Source organism: Megalobrama amblycephala, linkage group LG9 (assembly GCF_018812025.1).
Source record: "Megalobrama amblycephala isolate DHTTF-2021 linkage group LG9, ASM1881202v1, whole genome shotgun sequence".
Classification (NCBI taxonomy): domain Eukaryota; kingdom Metazoa; phylum Chordata; class Actinopteri; order Cypriniformes; family Xenocyprididae; genus Megalobrama; species Megalobrama amblycephala.
Window position 1 is genome coordinate 13,534,064 of NC_063052.1, and position 20,057 is coordinate 13,554,120.

General features: G+C 37.4%; 2 protein-coding genes across 2 annotated transcripts; one reads left to right on the forward strand and one right to left on the reverse strand.

Annotated features, from left to right (window-relative positions):
* The first annotated feature begins 1,830 nt into the window (after positions 1-1,830).
* rpl11 (ribosomal protein L11) lies at positions 1,831-7,629 on the forward strand. The gene is made up of 6 exons (XM_048201760.1): positions 1,831-1,976; positions 2,517-2,667; positions 3,558-3,664; positions 3,790-3,921; positions 6,894-7,004; positions 7,554-7,629. The coding sequence occupies exons 1-6, from the start codon at positions 1,971-1,973 to the stop codon at positions 7,581-7,583; spliced, it is 537 nt and encodes a 178-aa protein (XP_048057717.1). The 5' UTR covers positions 1,831-1,970; the 3' UTR covers positions 7,584-7,629.
* A 543-nt stretch (positions 7,630-8,172) lies between these two features.
* klhl43 (kelch-like family member 43) lies at positions 8,173-19,262 on the reverse strand. Its single transcript, XM_048201758.1, has 6 exons — positions 19,094-19,262; positions 13,822-14,416; positions 12,510-12,856; positions 11,967-12,266; positions 11,515-11,690; positions 8,173-10,559 (listed from the first exon to the last, which is right to left on the reverse strand). Exons 2-6 carry the CDS (start codon positions 14,234-14,236, stop codon positions 9,803-9,805), a joined length of 1,995 nt encoding a protein of 664 aa, XP_048057715.1. The 5' UTR covers positions 14,237-14,416; positions 19,094-19,262; the 3' UTR covers positions 8,173-9,802.
* Between the last annotated feature and the right edge of the window lie 795 nt (positions 19,263-20,057).

A 20,057-nucleotide genomic window follows, 5' to 3' on the forward strand; every position in this document is an offset into this window, starting at 1 on the left:
ATTCTGAAGAATAAAACTGAAATTACGTTTTAGAACTTTGTAAGTTCCAAATTTCTTCATAAAATACAATTTATGTCTATAAATTTAGTTCAATTTGTTGCTTTTAATAACAGTAGTAGTTTAGTAAATGCAGATATTAACAGTAAAAAGACGACATGTTTGAACTTTTGATGTGAAGTCTGATTTAATAAACTCCTATTGGTGAAAAAATACTATAGTAATTTGTAGTAAATACTGTAGTGTTTTTGAACCATACTATAGTAAAGTACTTGAATTAATTTGTTGTGGTAATTCTATAATTGCTGTGGTAATATAACAACTATAGTAATATAAACAAAGTATGTTACCCAATACTGTACTAAGTTTTCTTTAATCTATACGGTATATTATACTACAATACACTACAGTTTACTGTTGTAAAAACTAAAGTATACTACAGTATTTATTACACGTAGGCGATCGTTTGTTTATATAAAGCATATATAGTTTTTTTTTTCAAAAATGACCAATGGTTTCTCTAGATAAGACCCTTATTCCTGGTCTGATATAGTTTAAAGCTCTTTGAAGCTGCACTGAAACTGTAATTTTGACCTTCAACCGTCTGAAGGCCATTGAAGTCCACTATAAGGAGAATAATCCTGGAATGTTTTCATCAAAAACCTTAATTTCTTTTTGACTGAAGAAAGAAAGACATGAACATCTTGGATGACATGGGGGTGAGTAAATTATCAGGAAATTTTAATTGAAAGTGAACTAATCCTTTAATATTACAGTATGCTGTAGCATTCATTAACAAAGTGTTGTAAATACTATAATATATACAGTATACTACAATTTACTATAGTATGGTTCAGAAACACTATAGTATTTACTATAAATTACTATTGTATTTTTTCGCCAAATTAGCATGTAGGCTAATATGACATAAAAGACGGTGCTCTGTGGATCTTAGTCATAATTATATGTCAGATATTAAGATATATGTTCACAAAACTGCCCCAAAAATGCTCAGAATGGATTAAAGTCACAGAAGTCCCATTTTGATTTTACACGTCTTTAAAGGGTTAGTTCACCCAAAAATGAAAATTCTGTCATTTATTACTCACCCTCATGCCGTTCCACACCCGTAAGACCTTCATTAATCTTCACAACACAAGATATTTTAGTTGAAATCCGATGGCTCAGTGAGGCCTGCATAGCCAGCAATGACATTTCCTCTCTCAAGATCCATTAATGTACTAAAAACATATTTAAATCAGTCCATGTGAGTACAGTGGTTCAATATTAATATTATAAAGCGACGAGAATATTTTTGGAGCGTCAAAAAACAAAATAACGACTTATAAAGTGATGGCCGATTTCAAAACACCTCTTCAGGAAGCTCCGGAGCACAAATAAATCAGTGTATCGAATCAAATCTGCTGTTCGGAGCGCCAAAGTCACATGATTTCAGCCGTTGGCGGTTTGACACGCGATCCGAATCATGATTCGACACAAAAGATTCATAACGCTCAGCTTCCTGAAGCAGTGTTTTGAAATCGGCCATCACTATATAAGTCGTTATTTTGTTTTTGTTTTTGGCGCTCCAAAAATATTCTTGTCGCTTTATAATATTAATTTTGAACCACTGTACTCACATGAACTGATTTAAATATGTTTTTAGTACATTAATGGATCTTGAGAGAAGAAATGTCATTGCTGGATATGCAGGTCTCACTGAGCCATCGGATTTCAACAAAAATATCTTAATTTGCGTTCCGAAGATGAACGAAAGTCTTACGGGTGTGGAACGGCATGAGTCTGAGTAATAAATGCCATTATTTTCAGTTTTGGGTGAACTAAGCCTTGAAATATTACCGGAAGCTCGTTCTTGAGCGCAAGGCATGATGGGCAGTGTAGTTCTGACGTTTTAAAACGCAGCATAAATGCTCTGCGCCGGAAGTATATCGTCCTCTTCTAAGTGATCAAACATGGCGGTGAGTACAGCAGAAATTGTGATCACGAAGGAGTATCATTAAAATCAGCAAACATCTGCTTGTTTTTATACAATAATAACGTGAAGCACACCGTTATCAGTCGCTGTTGCTGTGTCAGACAGAATGATGGCGATATTTGTGGCCAGAATGATTTGATGCGGCGGATATTGGCGTTAGCTTCACAGTGTGTCGAAACGGCACGTCATTGACTCGTTTAAAGTTACTAAGGTGTTTCAAATACTGTCTGTGCTTTATTACGACAGGGTCCGAATGAATAACCAGGAGTTCAGTTGTATGTAGTGCTCAATATGACAGTTTGTTGGTTTATGCTAGCAGCTCTGTAAATGGTGGATATGTCCGGGCATGTTCATTTCGGACCGTGTGGCCGAAGTTAGAGTTTACCTCTTGTTTTAAGACCTTTACTCCATCAGTATGAGCTGTTTTAGGTTGTCAGATTCTCTTAGCTAACGTGATATTGAGAGAGCTGGTGCAGGTTTGTGAGAAACCGCTTTCATGACAGCTATTTATTTCATTGTACAGGACCAGAGCGAGAAGAAGGAGAACCCGATGAGGGAGCTGCGCATCCGCAAGCTGTGCCTGAACATCTGTGTGGGTGAGAGCGGTGACAGACTGACCCGTGCTGCTAAAGTGCTGGAGCAGCTGACCGGCCAGACTCCTGTCTTCTCCAAGGGTAGGTGGCTTTTTCCATCTCTCACATTGTTACACCTTATGAATGTGAAATGATGTTTGTAAAGCTGTGCCATGCATTAAAGAATTAGTTAACTTTCATGTCATCCAAGATGTTCATGTTTTTCTTTTGTCATTTGCAAAGAAATTAAGGTTTGTGACGAAAACATTCCATGATTTTTCTTCATTTAGTGGACTTCAATGGACTCCAGACGGTTGAACGTCAAAATTACAGTTTCAGTGCAGCTTCAAAGGGCTTTAAACGATACCAGATGAGAAATAAGGGTCTTATCTAGAGAAACGATCGGTCATTTTCAATAATAAAAAAAAAAGGTAAATGTATATGCTTTATTTAAACAAATGATCGCCTTTGCAAGTGCTTCCACTTTCTGTATTCTTCAAAAAGCTTACGCTGTATGTCCTACGCCTTCCCTATTCAACTTAAGGGAAAAATGTAACTGGCGCTGCGTTTGTTACGCAAGTTGAATAGAAGGCGTAGGACATACAGCATAAGCGTTTTGAAGAATGCGGAAACTAGAACTACATTCAAGGTGTTATTTTGTGTTTATAAAGTATATACAGTTGTATTTTTTATTTTATTTTTTTTTTTCTCGAAAATAACCAATCGTTTCACTAGATAATACCCTTATTCCTCGTCTGGTACATTTAAAGCCCTTTGAAGCTGCACTGAAACTGTAATTTTGACCTTTAACCATTTGGAGTCCATTGAAGTCCACTATAAGGAGAAAAATCCTGGGGTGTTTTCCCCTCAATTTCTTTTCAACTGAAGAAAGAAAGACGTGAACATATTGGATGACATGGGGGTGAGTAAATTATCAGGAAAATTTTATTTGAAAGTGAACTGATCCTTTAATTCTCTATGTTTCCCACCAGCCCGCTACACTGTGCGATCCTTTGGTATCCGTAGAAATGAAAAGATTGCAGTCCATTGCACAGTCCGTGGAGCCAAGGCTGAGGAAATCTTGGAGAAGGGCCTGAAGGTGAGAGGAATGTGTTTTTTATGGGAATTGACTACTTGCATTAAAATAAATGCCTCATTCTGATTAGTCCACAGTGGGCTGTGTGTTTTATCATTCATTGTTTGTGCTTTGTTTTTTTTGTTCAGGTGCGTGAGTACGAGTTGAGAAAGAACAACTTCTCAGACACAGGAAACTTTGGCTTTGGTATCCAGGAACACATTGATTTGGGCATCAAGTACGACCCAAGCATTGGAATCTACGGCTTGGACTTCTACGTGGTGAGTTACATAAATGTCACCTTTTTGGTCACTAAAATGCATCTGTTATTATTGTTACAATTAGGCCCAGTTTCACAGACAGGGCTTAGCCTAAGCCAGGATTAGAACTTGGTTCAATTAAGATATTTAAGTAGCTTTTATAAATGTACACTAGAAAAAAACATTGCTGGTGTTCATCTTGAGACAAAACAAAGGCACTGACATATTTTAAGATGTGTCAGTTCAAGTTACTTTGTTAAAACAGCTCAAACATGCATTTTTGTCTGGGACTAGGCTTAAGCCTTGTCTGTGAAACTAGGGGATGAGCTTTTAAAGGGTTAGTTCACCCAAAAATGATTTGTTCTTGATGATAATGAATTATGTCATTATTTACTTACCTTCATGTCATCCTGAAACCTGTAAGATCTTCGTCCATCTTCAGAACACAAATTTAAGATATTTTTGATAAAATCCGAGGGTTTTTGAACCACAGCGATGTCATTACACCTTTTGAGGTCCAGATAGGTAGTAAAGACATCGCTAAAATAGTCCATGTGACTGCAGTGGTTCAACCTTAATGTTATGAAGCGACGAGAATACCTTTTGTGCACAAAAACAAAAATAACATATGCAGTTGACCTAGTGAACGCTAGGGCTGGGTAAAAAAATATCGATTTCTCGATTTTAATCGATTCTCATTTTTTTACAAACATGTAGCGCCTCCCATCCAATAAATCGCAATAATCTTTGTGCTTGGTACTTTTGATATGAAGCAAGTCTCAGATTTCAAATGACGTCCATCATATTATGAGATTCAAAATAAATACTGTTTTGGTGCTGTTTAATGTGGCGTGACAGATCGCTGTAGCGCCTCAGTTAAAGAGAAGCAAGGCAATTTTATTTGTATAGCACATTTCATACACAATGGTAATTCAAAGTGCTTTACATAAAGAAGAACCAAATACATGATGATAATAATAGAATGCATAAGAAATGGATATAACAGAATTTCACAGTAAAAACTGAATTTCGCGATCTAGATGGAAGAGTTAGGAAATTTCAGGGGTTTTTTTGTTGTCCGTCAGAGCGGATCTAAACGGGTCTATCCATCAGAAGCGGCAGCACGAGTGCGTGTGAACATCCTCTCCTTCGCTTTAATACCAGTTACAGTGCGAAATAAACACGACTAAACATCTGAAGATATGTTAAAAGATACAGTACAACTTATCGAAATCCTTATGTTTTGTGTAATCGCTCAATCAGTTTTTCAACCTCAAAGATGTCAGTAAAACAACTTGTAAACAATGTCACGTAACGTCACATTTACCTCAGAAAAACATATTCAGTGACCATAAACTCATTAGTCAGCTAGAAAAATGAACTCTAGAAAGCAACATTCTGATAAATATAGCTATGCACGTTACGTATTCATTATAATTTAACGTTTTTCAATATTTAATGCATGTTTGAATAAATCAGTTATGACAGTTGCAATTTAAATGTTTATATTTCAAATAAAACAAATTGAAGTAGAAATATGATTATGTAATTCTAAACCTTATTTATAATAAAAACATTGAGCGTAATGTAAGTGTGTGTACAAATGTATGTTAATTTAACCTTCAATATTATTATAGTAGTACCAACTGACTCTCATGTGTAGTTTACAGCCATTAGAGATTTTTTTCCTCTAGAAAATGCCATGTACTCTAACTGAAATACTACATCCAAAATAATCGAATCGAAATCGTAATCGAATCAAAATCATGTGAATAGTAATCGAATCGTGAAAATTGTCAATATCCAGCCCTAAAGAACACAGTGCAGCACTTCCGTGTTTACGTCCGAATATCGGCTCAGTATTGGCCAAAGCTGATCATGTGAGCAGCACGACGTATGCGTGCACTCTAAAAAATGCTGGGTTAAAAAAAAGCAATTGGGTTGTTTTAACCCAGCGGTAGGGTTAAATGTTTGCCCAACCTGCTGGGTAGTTTTATTTAACTGTTAAAACTATTATTTAACTATTTAAACAATTGTTTAAAAATTACTGTATTGCTTAATTAAAATTAACCCAAAGTATGTTGGAAATGAACATTTATTAATGTTCAATGAATAATTATTAAACAATAAACATTTATTAAATTGCTTATTAATAAATTTATATTAATAAACTATTAAACTATTAAATTTATATTAATAAAATATTAAAGCTTATTAATAAACATTCACCTTTTGTCTATTATTGTTGCCTCTAATTGCATCTGGTTTTTAATTTCCCAACTATTTTGGGTTCATTTTAAGCTAGCCATATAGCAATTTTTAAACAATAGTTGGTTTAAATATAACTACCCAGCAGGTTGGGCAAACATTTAACCCAACCGCTGGGTTTGTCCATTTTCAACCCAACTTGGGTTGTTTTTAACCCAGCATTTTTTAGAGTGTGTAATGCTGACGCAGGAGCCAGCCAATGCTGAGCCAACATAAAAACTACGTCAACTGTGTATGAACAGTTCATATTGTTAAATAAAGTTGTTGTTTTGGTTTTTTTGTGCACAAAGTATTCTCGTCGCTTCATAACATTAAGGTTGAACCACTGTAGTCACGTGGACTATTTTAACGATGTCTTTAGTACCTTTCTGGACCTCAATGTGCAATGACGACGCTGCCTATGTGTAGTTCAGAAATATCTCAATTTGTGTTCCGAAGATGAACGAAACGAAGGTCTTATGGATTTGGGATGACATGAGGGTGAGTAATGAATGACAAATTTAATTTTTGGGTGAACTAACCCTTTAATGTTTTTCATTTTGAGTTATGTATTAGTTTTTTGCCACTACATTCAAGCTTGCTGAAATTAGTAGTTAAATGGATGTAACTACTAAAGGGGGAGGAAAGTGTTCTTTGAGGGATGCTGTGATGCTGCAATCACATTTAAACTTAACCTGTAATTCTGTGACACATGAATAAGCAGTCCTTACCTGTGTTCGCTGTAGGTTCTTGGCAGACCTGGTTTCAGTATTGCTGACAAGAAGAGGAAGCAGGGCCGCATCGGCGCCAAGCACCGTATCCGCAAGGAGGAGGCTATGCGCTGGTTCCAGCAGAAGGTGTGTATTTAAATACCTGGGGACCCAACTTGACTCCATTCCCAAAAATCCATGTTCTAGTATAACCACTTTTTTGTACAGCTTGCTGGCCTCCTTTGGCTCATTACTGCATTCGTGCTTTCTTTACTCTTTACAGTTGATTTGATGTTAGACAGACAGCTTATATTAGAATGTTTTGCTGTTTTTGCACTGGTAGCTATAATATTGAGACATCATAGGGTTTATTTAAATTTACAGTGAGCTGGAAGGTGTAAACTCCCAAAATTGTACTGTCAACACAATTTTGTCAGAAGAACAACCTGTCAGAAGTTCAAACCTTTTATTGTATATTTAAACAATTTAACTATCAATCAACTAATATTGATAAACATCTTGGTGTTTTACAAATCGGTTAAAATGTTTCTATACACCTAGACTGTAAAGTAGAAACGTGCGTTGTTTTGTAAAGCTGCTTTGAAACTGTTGTGAAATAGACAGTCTTTGAGTAGATATCAAATATGTGTTTTCTATTTTTCTGAATTTACATACTCTTTATTCTTTGTCTTTCAGTATGATGGCATCATCCTCCCCGGGAAGTAAAGGACCACCTTTTTTGAATTTGTGACAAATAAAAGAAAAGCCCAAATTTTATGCAGTCCATGTGTCTTTATTTGTGTGGAGTACAGATGTGGTGTTTCTCACTTCACATATCTTGTATTTGTGTGACAAATTGATTATATGAAAGAATATGAATTGATTAAATAGTGATTTGAAAACAAAAATATCAGCTGTATGTATTTGTATACTGTAAAAAAGTTCATGATCACTTTTGAGTGAGGAATAGGGGTTTTGCAAAGTTCATGGTCAAATCAACCTTGATTCACTAATGTTCAGATTATGATATTTAGATTTTGTTTAAACCAGTCTTTTTGTATGAACTCAAATTTTTACTTTCAGTGAACCCAATTTTAAGGCAGTCAGGTAACTTTAAGTTAAACTAAAATTGTTACAGTGTAGGTGATACTAATTTTAGGAAGATCAGACCTTTTTTAAATGTAGGAAGTTGTGTGGTAATCTGAAATGAGACATGTATTTCATTACCAAAACACTAACTTCTGATAGTTAAGGGTTGGTTAATGGTTGTCATTTCATGTTCAAGTGAATATTACAAAGGAATGAAGAGACATTGTTTTGTTTTTAATCAATTTTGCTTTATTTTTTTTTAAATCCCAGAGATCTAGTACCAGACACACTTCAGACTCCTAAATCTGCTACATTTTCCATGTTATGGTTGTTCAGTCATTGACATTTTTGTTGGATATTTTTACTAGTTCTCTTTAGAAGGTCTTGTTTTATGCAATTATTGGTAGTTAGTTGTGACCACTACACATGTAAGTAAAGACCCCTTAAATGACTCTATAAGCAAGAATTATATCAATGGGTTAAAATGAGAAATTTGGTAAGCATGAGACATTTTATCAATAGCCAGTCTATAGATTTAACTTTGGCTTAATATATGTGGTATTAAGCACATTCTTTGGTGGGCAGTATCAATGCGTTGATGCCTATTTGTGTGTCTTTGGGGGCATTGACATTTGCACTGTGCCTCTTTGCATATAAAAAATCGTACATATCCCTGAACAACGTTTAAAAGCCAGACCAATAACTACAAGAGAGAAAATTGGAAAAACTTGATTAAAATAAAAAAACAATAAATAATGTGAGAAATAAATAAAACTGTTGCTTCTTGATTCAGTACTACTGAATTTAGCATGTTTTTTTTTTGATGATCCCACAATGGTGTTTTCAATAAAACTGCATGGCTCAATTTCTAAAACTTGTTTAATCACAGAAACTCAAAAACCGTCACCTCACTAAATTCCTCGCACTGCTGAGGCTCTTGTAAAATGTACCTTTCACATTCTTCATAAGTAGGCCCTAGGTCAGGTTTCCTCAAATACGGCCCTGGAGGGCCACTGTCCTACAGTTTATCTCAAACCCTGATCAAACTCGTCTACCTGTAATCTTCTAGTAAATTCTGAAGACTTTGGCTGTGTCCCAGTTCAAAGGCTGCATCCTTCGGAGGACTCAAACTTAAAAGGCCATGCCTTAAAAAGCTGCCATTGATGAGTGGCAGTAACTTTTGTACTGGACTTTTTTTTGTTATATTAAACTGAAAACAACATGGTTCACAAACCATCTAAATATGTTCACTATGGTCCATTTCTGCATATAATAAAGAGTAGAAACTATATATAATCACATCTTAGTAAGATTTAATTCAACATTTGAACCGATGTAAAGGATTTTTTATTTTTACATTTGAAACATGAAATATTTTTAGGTAAGTTGAAAAAAAAATACTGTTGTCACTGGTGCGCAATGAATTCTGGGGTAGGCAAGGCCACGAAGTATACATTTGAAGGAGCCTTTCGAAATTGAACAGCCTTTGTCATGCCGTGGTGATGCAATCGGTCTTTGAAGGATGCAGCCTCTGAATTGGGACACACCCAGTGTTTAAGTGTCTTTGATTAGGGCTTGAACTAATCTCTGCAGGACAGTGGCCCTCCAGGACCGGATCTGAGGAACCCTTCCCTAGGTAGTACCTTTTCTTTAAACTCAGTGTACCTAAATGCATCTTTGGAGTTCAAAGACTTCTGTGTTAGCTTTTCCCTTTATGTTGTTACTCTTTACTTTCTACTCTCTAAATTTCCATTTCACCTATACGTCACTCTCTCTTGCTCTCTCTTTTCTACACTCTAACAATCTCTCCTTTCACCCTGTCTCTCTTGCTCTTGACTTTCCCCAGCTTTCATTTCTCATGCGGTGTTGTGCTGTGTAACACTGCTCTGATCTTCATGGGAAGGGGTGTTCCGGTGTCTGCGGGACGCGTGGCGTGGGGGCAAGGGTAGGGCACAGCAGGACACTCCCACTGTGGGTTCCGGCAAGTCTTCCACTGCTGACCAGCTGTCAGTGCCTGGGTCATAGCGCTGGACTGCTGACTTGTAACGTTTCTCTGCTTCATTCCACCCACCCAGCAGGTACAGGTGATTTCCAAGTGGGGACATGCCAGCTGTGCTCACTCCTAGGGGAAGGGTGGCAGCTCTTGTCCATTCCTTGCTCTCGGGGGAGAAGACTTCCATGGTCATCACATCAATGCGGACTCCACCGGGACCCAGCTGGCTACCACCTACCACGTACACCTTGCCACCTAGTGTTGCAGAGCAGTGCCAGCCACGAGGTGTCTCCAACTCTTGCTGCTCGCTCCAAGTGTCGCTGTCAATGCTATAATGGATGACCGAACGAGAGTAAGCGCAGTTGACATAGCCGCCAGTCACCAAGATGTCTCCTGATGGTAGTACTGCACTTGCATGGCAGCATCTTGGCATATCCATTGGCGTACGGAGCTGCCAAGTGTTGGTAGAGGGCTGGTAGCTCTCAATGGTGGCCAAGAGGCCATCAGTGTTACGGCCACCAATTGCATACAGCCTTCCACTAGTCGCCACCAAACTGAAATGTGTACGTCGTTGGCGCATGCTGGTCAGATGCAGCCAGGTGTTGAAGCGAGGATCATACCTGAGGACCAGAAGGTAATGCGGTCAAATAGATATTAGACCAGGGCTGTCCAATCTGGTTCCTGGAGTGCTACCTTTCTGCAGAGTTTAGCTGCAACCTGCTCAAACACACCTGCCTGGAAGTACCTAGTCATCTTAAAGCTTTTGATTAGCTGGTGTGTTTAATCAGGTTTGGGGCTAACCCATATAGCAGTGATGGGCAAACTCAGTCCTGGAGGGACACTGTCCTGCAGAGTTTCGCTCCAACCCTAATCAAACACACCTGAATCAGTTAATCAATGTCTTCAGGATTATTAGAAGTCTACAGGCTACAGTTTTATTAGGGTTGTAGCTAAACTTTGCAGGACATTGGCCCTCCAGGACTGAGTTTGCCCATCCCTGCTCTACAGCAAAGTGGCCCTCCTGGAACACTGCTGTATTAGACTAAATCAGGGATCTCCTTGAGGTTTTTGATTAGCTGGCGTGTTTAATCAGGTTTGGGGCTAATCTCTATACCAGTGATGGGCAAACTCAGTCCTGGAGGGCCACTGTCCTGCAGAGTTTAGCTCCAACTTTCCTCAATTCACCTGCCTGGATGTTTCTAATATGCCTAATTAGAACTTGATTAGCTGATTCAGATGTGTTTAATTGGGGTTGGAGCTAAACTCTACAGGACAGTGGCCCTCCTAGACTGAGTTTGCCCATCCCTGCTCTACAGCAAGGTGGCCCTCTTGGAACACTGCTGTATAAGACTAACTCTGGGATCTCCAAACTCAGTCCTGGAGGGCCACTGTCCTGCAGAGTTTAGCTCCAACTTGCCTCAACACACCTACCTGGATGTTTCCAATATGCCTAATTAGACCTTGATTAGCTGATTCAGGTGTGTTTAATTGGGGTTGGAGCTAAACTCTGCAGGACAGTGGCCCTCCAGGACTAAGTTTGGAGACCCCTGGACTAAATTATTTGTGATAACGTACCTGCTAAGTGTGCCAACAGCATGTTTAGCCTGGTTTCGGGCATCATTCTGATCTTCTCCTCCTGCCACATACAGGAATCCATCCATCACAGCCACACACTGGTTGAAGCTCTTTGCTGGTAGCTGAGTAAGATGACGCCATGTAGCTGTTCCCTCTCGAGGATCTCTCCACAGCACCTACCACAGTAAAACAGGCAAGTGAGCAATCAAAATCAAAAATGTATTTTCTTAAGAGCAGAGAGTCCAGTCCTGCTCCTGGAGGGACAGAGTTTAGCTCCAATCTTATTTAAACCAGAACTACCTAACCAAGGTATTCAGTATTACTAGACTGGTGTGTTGGAGCAGGATAGGAGTAAACTCTGCCCCTACAGGAATTTATCTGGGCACCCATGATTCAAGAGTATCACATGTCATGGACTTTGTCCAAAGGTTTGAAATTTCTTCAATGTGTACCTCTCGGCTTAGGGCACGCTCAGTTAGAGAAGGGCGACCCCCAATGGTTAGAAGAGCGTTCTGGCTTCCCCGGACCTTTGAGCGCCGTGACTGCAGTGTGTTTTGCTGGTAAGGCAGCAAATGGTAGTTCATGGCATCCACCAGAAGACGGTGACACCGAGGATCTAGCATCATACGTGCCACTGGCTGGATCTCACTAACCAGCTCGTTGGCCGGGATGGTCTCAAAGCGCACGTGAGATAGCAGTTCTGCAGCATGTTCCTGCCTCTTTGGGTCAAAGTCTAACCACTTCATTGCCATCTAGGTTCCAAGAAAAGTTAAAGTGAGTGATCCAAATTTAGCATCTAATTCAGTCTACTTTATAAATAGTGTCCTGTACATATCTAGATCCTTCTCAAGACTCTGTAGCTATATCTCTTTTTACAATATGTGCTGTGTTTGCTGACATATTTAGCTTTTGGGTCACTATATAAATAGAACATCATAAGCTTTTGCAAAACCCCTATTCCTCCTGCCCTTCCATCTGCCTCTCCTTACACTGACCTGGAAGGTGGTGACCTCAGAGGGAAGAGCTAGGTTGTCGTCTTGCAGAAAAGATGTGATCTGCTCCAGGGTGAGTTGGTTGAACTGTGTTGTCTCACAAAACTGGGTAAAATTCTCCAGGATGTAGCGCCGGGCGGCTTCGCGAACGGGAGTCAGGCCATATGCAGCGCCGATGTTCCATATGTACACACAAGTGTGAGCGTTCAGCTCGGACATCATGAAGTCCATGCACATCTGGAGAAGATGAGGGATCTGCATTGTGCTCGCCGCAGACACAGTGCAGGCAATGGTGTACAGGGACATGTGCACACGGCCCAGGTAAGCAAATGTAATAACATTGGCAAGTCCTGAGGAGAAAAATAATGCATATATGTCATGGATTTTTAATATATAATATGGCTCAGGGATTATTCCAGTTGTTTGGATCACTTTAAATATTGGGGAACTTTAACAAATGTATCCATGGCCCTGTTTACACCTGGTATTGAGATGCATTTTGGACGATTGGATCACATGTGGACGATGCTAAATGCAGGTGTAAACGGGGTGTAAAACTCTTTGAGCTTGTCCACTTTCGACCCCTTCCAGAGGTTGTCAAAACGCATTAGAATAGATTGCTTTCATAGTCTAAATGCTTATGTGGTCGAATGTGATCGAACAGCCATTAAAGACCGCCTACTGACCAAACATGTAAGCATTATGGGAAGTGCACTAGCCAGACGGGATTTAAACTTTGTCGGCTGAAGACCCTAGTTTGGTTTGAAGACGGAAAAAGTACCAAGCACAATATTCTCTCACCATTCCTGATTTCCGCGTTCGGCTTGGTCTTGCGAATATCAGAGCAGAAACGTATGGTGATGCTCTGTATGCTTTTCCGTCATCTCCGAGCACGGTCATATATAAATTGCACAAGCTTATTTTATATATTAGATCGAAAGATCTGAAAAGCGCATACATTTACCCTCCCCTCGAAGAAATAAGGACAAAAGTGGTTGAAAGTGGACAAAAGAGAGAGATTAAAATACCAGGTGGAAACGGGAATGTGTCTCCCTCATCTACTTGTGATCCGGTCGACCAAAATACATCTTAATACCAGGTGTAAACAGAGCCTTAGTCAGGTGTCTTCAACCCTGCTCCTGGAGACCTTGTTCTGCAAATATTACTTCTAATCTGCTCCGATCCACTTGCCTGTAATTCTCAAGTGATCCTAAAGACATGGTTGGTTTAGATTTGCTTGAAGAGTTGGAGCAGACAGGGTCTCCAGGAGTAGTGGTGAAGACCTCTGAGTTAGGTGATATGTTTTAAGGCTTACCGAGAGGTGAGAGGGTAGGAAGCTCCAGTCGTTTGAGTCCAGGGTCTTTAGCCAGGACTTCACGAAGATACTGGCTGACTGAGGAAATGACCAGTTTGTGAACATCAAATGCCTTGGTTTTGCAAGCCAGTTCCATGTCAGTGAGGAATCGTTCCTGTCTCATGCGGCTCAGCTCTTCCAGCATAGCGGATCCATGCAGGGGGCGAGTGAGCTCAGTGCCCAGACCAAAACCCTTCTCCCCGGGTCGGATCACAGGGGGTGGCAGGGGCACCCCATTGAGCCGGTTCAGCTGCTCAATATTAAGAGGAAGCTCCAGCTTTTTAACACCCGGCTCTGGGACAACCACTTCACTCTCAACTGTTGTCAATTCAGGAATGGACTTCTTAGGTCGTGGTGACTTCTTTTTGGGAGCCATTGTAATGTGAAGGCTAGGTTAGATGATAGATTTTGTTCTTTTCTGTGTGTTTTTACTGACAGACTATGACACTTTTACTGTATCAGCAGAGCACTGATTGACCAAGATGGACAGACAGACGCACTACACTTGCAAACTAACAAAGCGGAGGAGAGCGATTGATCAGCTTCAGCACAGAACCTGAAAAGAAACACAACAAACACACAGTAAGTATGAGTACAATAAACATGAAATGCTTCATAATATCATGGCAAACATGGATGGGTTTACACTCGTGGGTTTATGTCATCTTACTCTTTTACAGTGGGAGGATATAAGGGTGATTGACAGGTGCATGTGGTCTCATAGGGGAGTTACCATAAAAAGGATAGCCAGGGTTATAATTTATTATAAGCAAGTTGAGTAGTTTAAAAATAACATGTACATCATTTTTATTTTCATCCCAAACTGAAGATTTCTAGTTAAAATAATATAAATGTAAAAAAAAAAAAATTTATTATTATAAATTTAGTATAAATATTAGTATAAATATTCCATGTAATTTTTCCTTTATTATGAAAACACTTAAAAGTGAAATGATTTCTGTATTTTTCGGTCTCAGTTTTCACTGATAGTCATATGACTAGTAGCTGGTCTGTGTGTGCAAATCCACATGACGGGTCTTTTTCTTTTTTCTTTTCTTTTTTTTTTTTTTTTTGCCTGTTACGACCCTATGGTTGTGTCTTTTAAGGGCCTTAATAATAATAAAAAACAAAGATATGACATCCAAAGTATGTAAGGTTATAAGGTATGTAAGAACTCTTTTACTGAATCCAAAAGGTTTTAATTATATTTTGCTTCATATAAAGGTATTTTAAAAATTTTGAAGTGTCAAAGGACATTCGGTTTAACCGTCCAAAGCCCAAAACGGCCATTTCATTTGTGATTAAAATATCCTAAAATGTAATAAATGTATGTTTTTTTATTCTGGCATGATTTTATAACATCATATATCAACTTTTTTTTTTTTTTTTTTTTGTAGTTAAATGAATTTTTTTATTATTATAAATTTAGTATAAATATTAGTATAAATATTCCATCTAATTTTTCCTTTATTATGAGTGCATAACTTTAAAAATGAGTACATTTAGTACATTAGATGGCATAGCATAGACACTATATGCAGTTACATTACTAAATTTAAAAATGAATATTTACACTGATATTTGATTCTTATTATAGGATTCAGCCTGTAGTAGAGAATGTGTGGTTATTCTTATTGCCATAATCCCCACCCATCTGGCAGTTATTATAGTTAACATAGCATGCATATTACAGACCACGGCATATGCATAAGAATGATTTCTTTCCATAATCGCACTTATTTTTGCTCCGGTTCCTTTTAGTCAGTTCATTGCAAATTTGAATTGTTTTCAGAGAGGGGATTGTACTATCAAAACCAGAACAAAGCAGTCCCCTCAAATAAACAAACAAGTATGATTGGACTGTGACAGACAGGTGTGTTTGTCTCTTCTAAAAATATTCTAAAGCCAAATAAGAAAATATGGCAGGGGTCGTGCAGCTTAAATTACCCCCACACTCTGTCATCTGTCCCCCCTCTCTCACCTCAATCTCACCTTCAAGCCACAACACAAAGGTTTATCAGTGCTTTCAAAATCAGATCAGTTGTTTTCATTTAAGCGGAAATGCATGGATATGACTCAGTCCTCGTACAAAGGGAATCCACACCTATTTACCATGACAACCTTTTTCACCAGGGACACAAAGGACTGCTGCTTGAGTTTCAGAAACAGGTGTAATAAGCAATGCTTAAAAGCTTGAATGTTGGGAAAGTCTATGTCAGCAAAAGGCAACAATCATTTTAGCTTACATAAACCACATTGTCTTTTCCATCTCATCATGTATTGTTTAATGGCATTCTATGACGGAAATGAATGTAATAGATATATTTTTTTTTTTACATTTTTGGAATCAAAATGCTAATATGCCAAAGCTAATATGCTAAAAAAAACAATAATTTTAGTATATTTTTACAAACCTTTCAGTGCTAATTTCCATCATTATAGTTTTTTTCCACTGTATTTTTTGTGATCCACAAAAAACTTCTGAATGTTCTGTTAAGATACTTTTTTCCATGCTAGGCTCTAATATGGTGAGATTGGTACATTCAAAGCTGGGTAGATTACTTACAAATTGTAGTCTGTTACTGATTCCAAATTACATAAGAAAAATTGTAGTTAGTACCGTAATCCATTACATTACACATTTAAAGTACTACTTTTTGATTAGTTTTGACCTACTCTTTTATCACATTGATTTAAATAGGATAATCTTGTACCATGTTGATATAAAAATACAAAGAGAATGAAAATATATTCCATTTTTTGTTATCAACAACATGGTGCATTAAATATTACATTATGATGGGGTGAGTTTAATGAAAAGCTAAGTAATTAAATCATAAAAAAATTAATTAAAATAAATAATTTTAAAAATAAAATCAATCAAAATAAAAAGCGTACTAAAAAAAATATATTTTATGTTTTTACCTGCATGTCATGTGACCATTAACCAACATCTGAGAACTGTAAACTTAATAATAATTAATGTGTTTGTCAGAACACAGCATTGAAAGAAAACACTTAAAAGTGAAATGATTTCTGTATTTTTCGGTCTCAGTTTTCACTGATAGTCATATGACTAGTAGCTGGTCTGTGTGTGCAAATCCACAAACCTGGAAATCTTTCTGAATGTGGGTCAATGACATGACGGGTCTTTTTCTTTTTTCTTTTCAACCCTATGGTTGTGTCTTTCAAAGGCCTTAATAATAATAATAATAATAATAAAAAACAAAGATATGACATCCAAAGTATGTAAGGTCATAAGGTATGTAAGATCTCTTTTACTGAATCCAAAAGGTTTTAATTATATTTTGCTTCATATAAAGGTATTTTAAAGATTTTGTCAAAAGGTCATTCGATTTAACCGTCCAAAGCCCAAAACAGCCATTTCATTTGTGATTAAAATATCCTAAAATGTAATAAATGTATATATTTTTTTTATTCTGGCATGATTTTATAACATCATATATCAACATAGTGCAAATGTTATTAAAATTATGTGTAGAAGTCGTTGCTTTGTTATGAGAAAGAATGTCCGGAAAAATGAATTTCATTGGAGTAACCAATATAACGGGACCATTTTGGATCAAATCATGCGGTTAATATTATGTGACAGGATGTGACGTCATTAAGACACCTGCAAAGGACCACATGGTCATGAAGCAAAGTAACTAACTCTCTTTTAACTATTTGAAAAATTCATGTTTTCACTTGATCATCGGTACAACTGCTATAAAACATGGAAAATGTTGTAATATTTTAAAAACCTGTACTAAATATAAAATGTTTGATTGTCCTTTTGCTAGCTAGCTAGATATCAGCCTGTTAGCATTGTTTGAAAATATCGTCATTCGGTATAACCAAAAGTGTCATTCGGTATAATTTTGTTTAAACCAAATGACTTTTTTGGTGACAAATTTTGTCCATCTTGTAAAACATCACAAAAGCAGTGTTAATTGATTATAAAAAACACAATCTCATTGTTAACGCTGATTAACACACTTAATAAAATTATATCTCCATTATATTTTTTTTACACTTTTAAAAACCTTATTCGTCAATGAGTCATGTATATAAGCATGTATATAATCAATAAAAAATGTAACTGTACTCTGATTACGAGTATTTTAAAATGCAAAACAATCTAATTACAAGTACTTAATTTTTGGGATCTGATTACATAATCCAGATTATACATTAGATATGTAAATTATATGTTGTTGCTTGCCTTGGTTTTGTGACACTTACTATCATTTGGATCAGACCTGCAGTTCTCTGCATATGTTTAAATGATTTCAGGAGTGTTGCAACATATTGTCAGTCATAAAGACACACTGTCACTTCTTATATTACACCACGGCAGCTGCTGGCCCTGCTGACTATGACACACACACACAAAAAAACCACAGCACATTTGCAGCTATATAGAGAGGAAAACGCATGAGGCGGAAAGAATCAATGACTAAAATAATTGTCAAGTTTTCAGTAGTTTGATGAACATTTCAGAGATGAGCATACAAACATCTGACCCAGATAGCCTAATGAAAGTTGACCTGAGATCCTGTAAGGTTAATGAAAAGTGATAGGATCATGTTCTTCAATCTGATGCTGTAAACATGATGTCACAACACTCAATATGAAAGGTGAGAGGTAAACAGGGGACAAGGAAATTTCTAGATCTTGCGGAAAGGGAAGGATAGAAAGAGAGGATGAGAGGGTAAGAGGAGATGGAAAAGAAGCAGCTGTTACACATGTCAGTCCTAAAAGCTGAAGGCCAGGCTGTCTGTCTTCAGTCTAAAATGCTGTAGTGTCGTGGAAAGTCGGAAAGTATTTGTGTCTAACCTCCAACAAGCTCCTCCCTCCGCTGGTTATTTATAGAGAGTGAGAAACAACCCTCATGTCATTCCCCGTTTTTCACTTATAAATTTAGACTGCACTACACTACAGTGGGATGCCTTTGATAAGAAACTCTGATAGTCTTTGTTTGGATTGTGAGATGTCAGAGATGCATATCCAAAGTGATGTTTCGTTTTAAATAATCTCAGATAAATTGAAGCATTTATATATGCTGTAAGCATATTAAATTATTCAAGCTTATATTGTTTTGTTCATGCATTAAAAGTATGCATAATGCTGTTAAAACATTCACATGTCAATGTCTAATTTAATGGAGATGTATTATTATGCATATATGCATTCATTAATAAGAATGAAAAGCCGAGTCAGGATGTTTTACCTCTACGTACAGCTTGTCCTTCCTTCTTCTGTCATTCGCTTTATCTCAGTTCTTGAATCCACACTGTTTTCTTTCTTTTCTTGATAATCTGTCTCTCTCACTGTCTGTCTGTCTGTCTGTCAGGCAGAGCTCTGTTGGCAGCAGGAGTTTGTGGAAAAGAAGAACCAACCACAGCTTTGCAACACAATCCAGTCCCCAACCCCACCTACATATCCTTCTCCATATACAGCCATCCACCCCTCCCCAAAAAAACACTGTCCATATCCAGCTTGCCCTCCTAACTCCAACCTGATAGGACGTAGAGGCAGTGTTATTCTTGCAGCCATGACTAGATCAAGGCCATAACCAACATAGACATTGCTTCACCCAATGTTTAGATCAGAATGGGGTTTTCAATGCCAGATTCTTATGCTTTTATGTTTGGTCCTACTCCATAATTATATTCCAATAACCATCCAGTACTGTGGTATTGTCACAGTATTTCTGTAAGGCTAATATATATTTTGCTTAGTCACAGTAGGCCTGTTCATTTCAGTCTCTATTCTGTTATGATGCTTGAACTTACATCCTCAGTCAAGGAGATGCTTTACTGTTGTCAGTGTGGTGAGTCATTGTTTTTTTAATAATTTAACTATTTATATAATTCAATACATAGGCAAATTATTAGCAAATTGAAGTTTACATGTAAAAACAGACTGCTTTATTTGGCCTTTCTTAGTAGGATGTATCTAAAATACCCACAATGTTGAATTGCAATAAATACATCATGACCTATTTTTTAATTTAAATGCCCGTCACATTACAAACAGTGAACATGACAATAGTCAGTTGCAAAATATAGTATAAAAATAGTTTAATATAGACCAGAACAAGTAGGAAAAGAGACTATACAGTATAATATACACTACCGCTCAAAAGTTTGGGATCGGTAAGATTTTTAATGTTTTTAAAAGAAGTTTCGTCT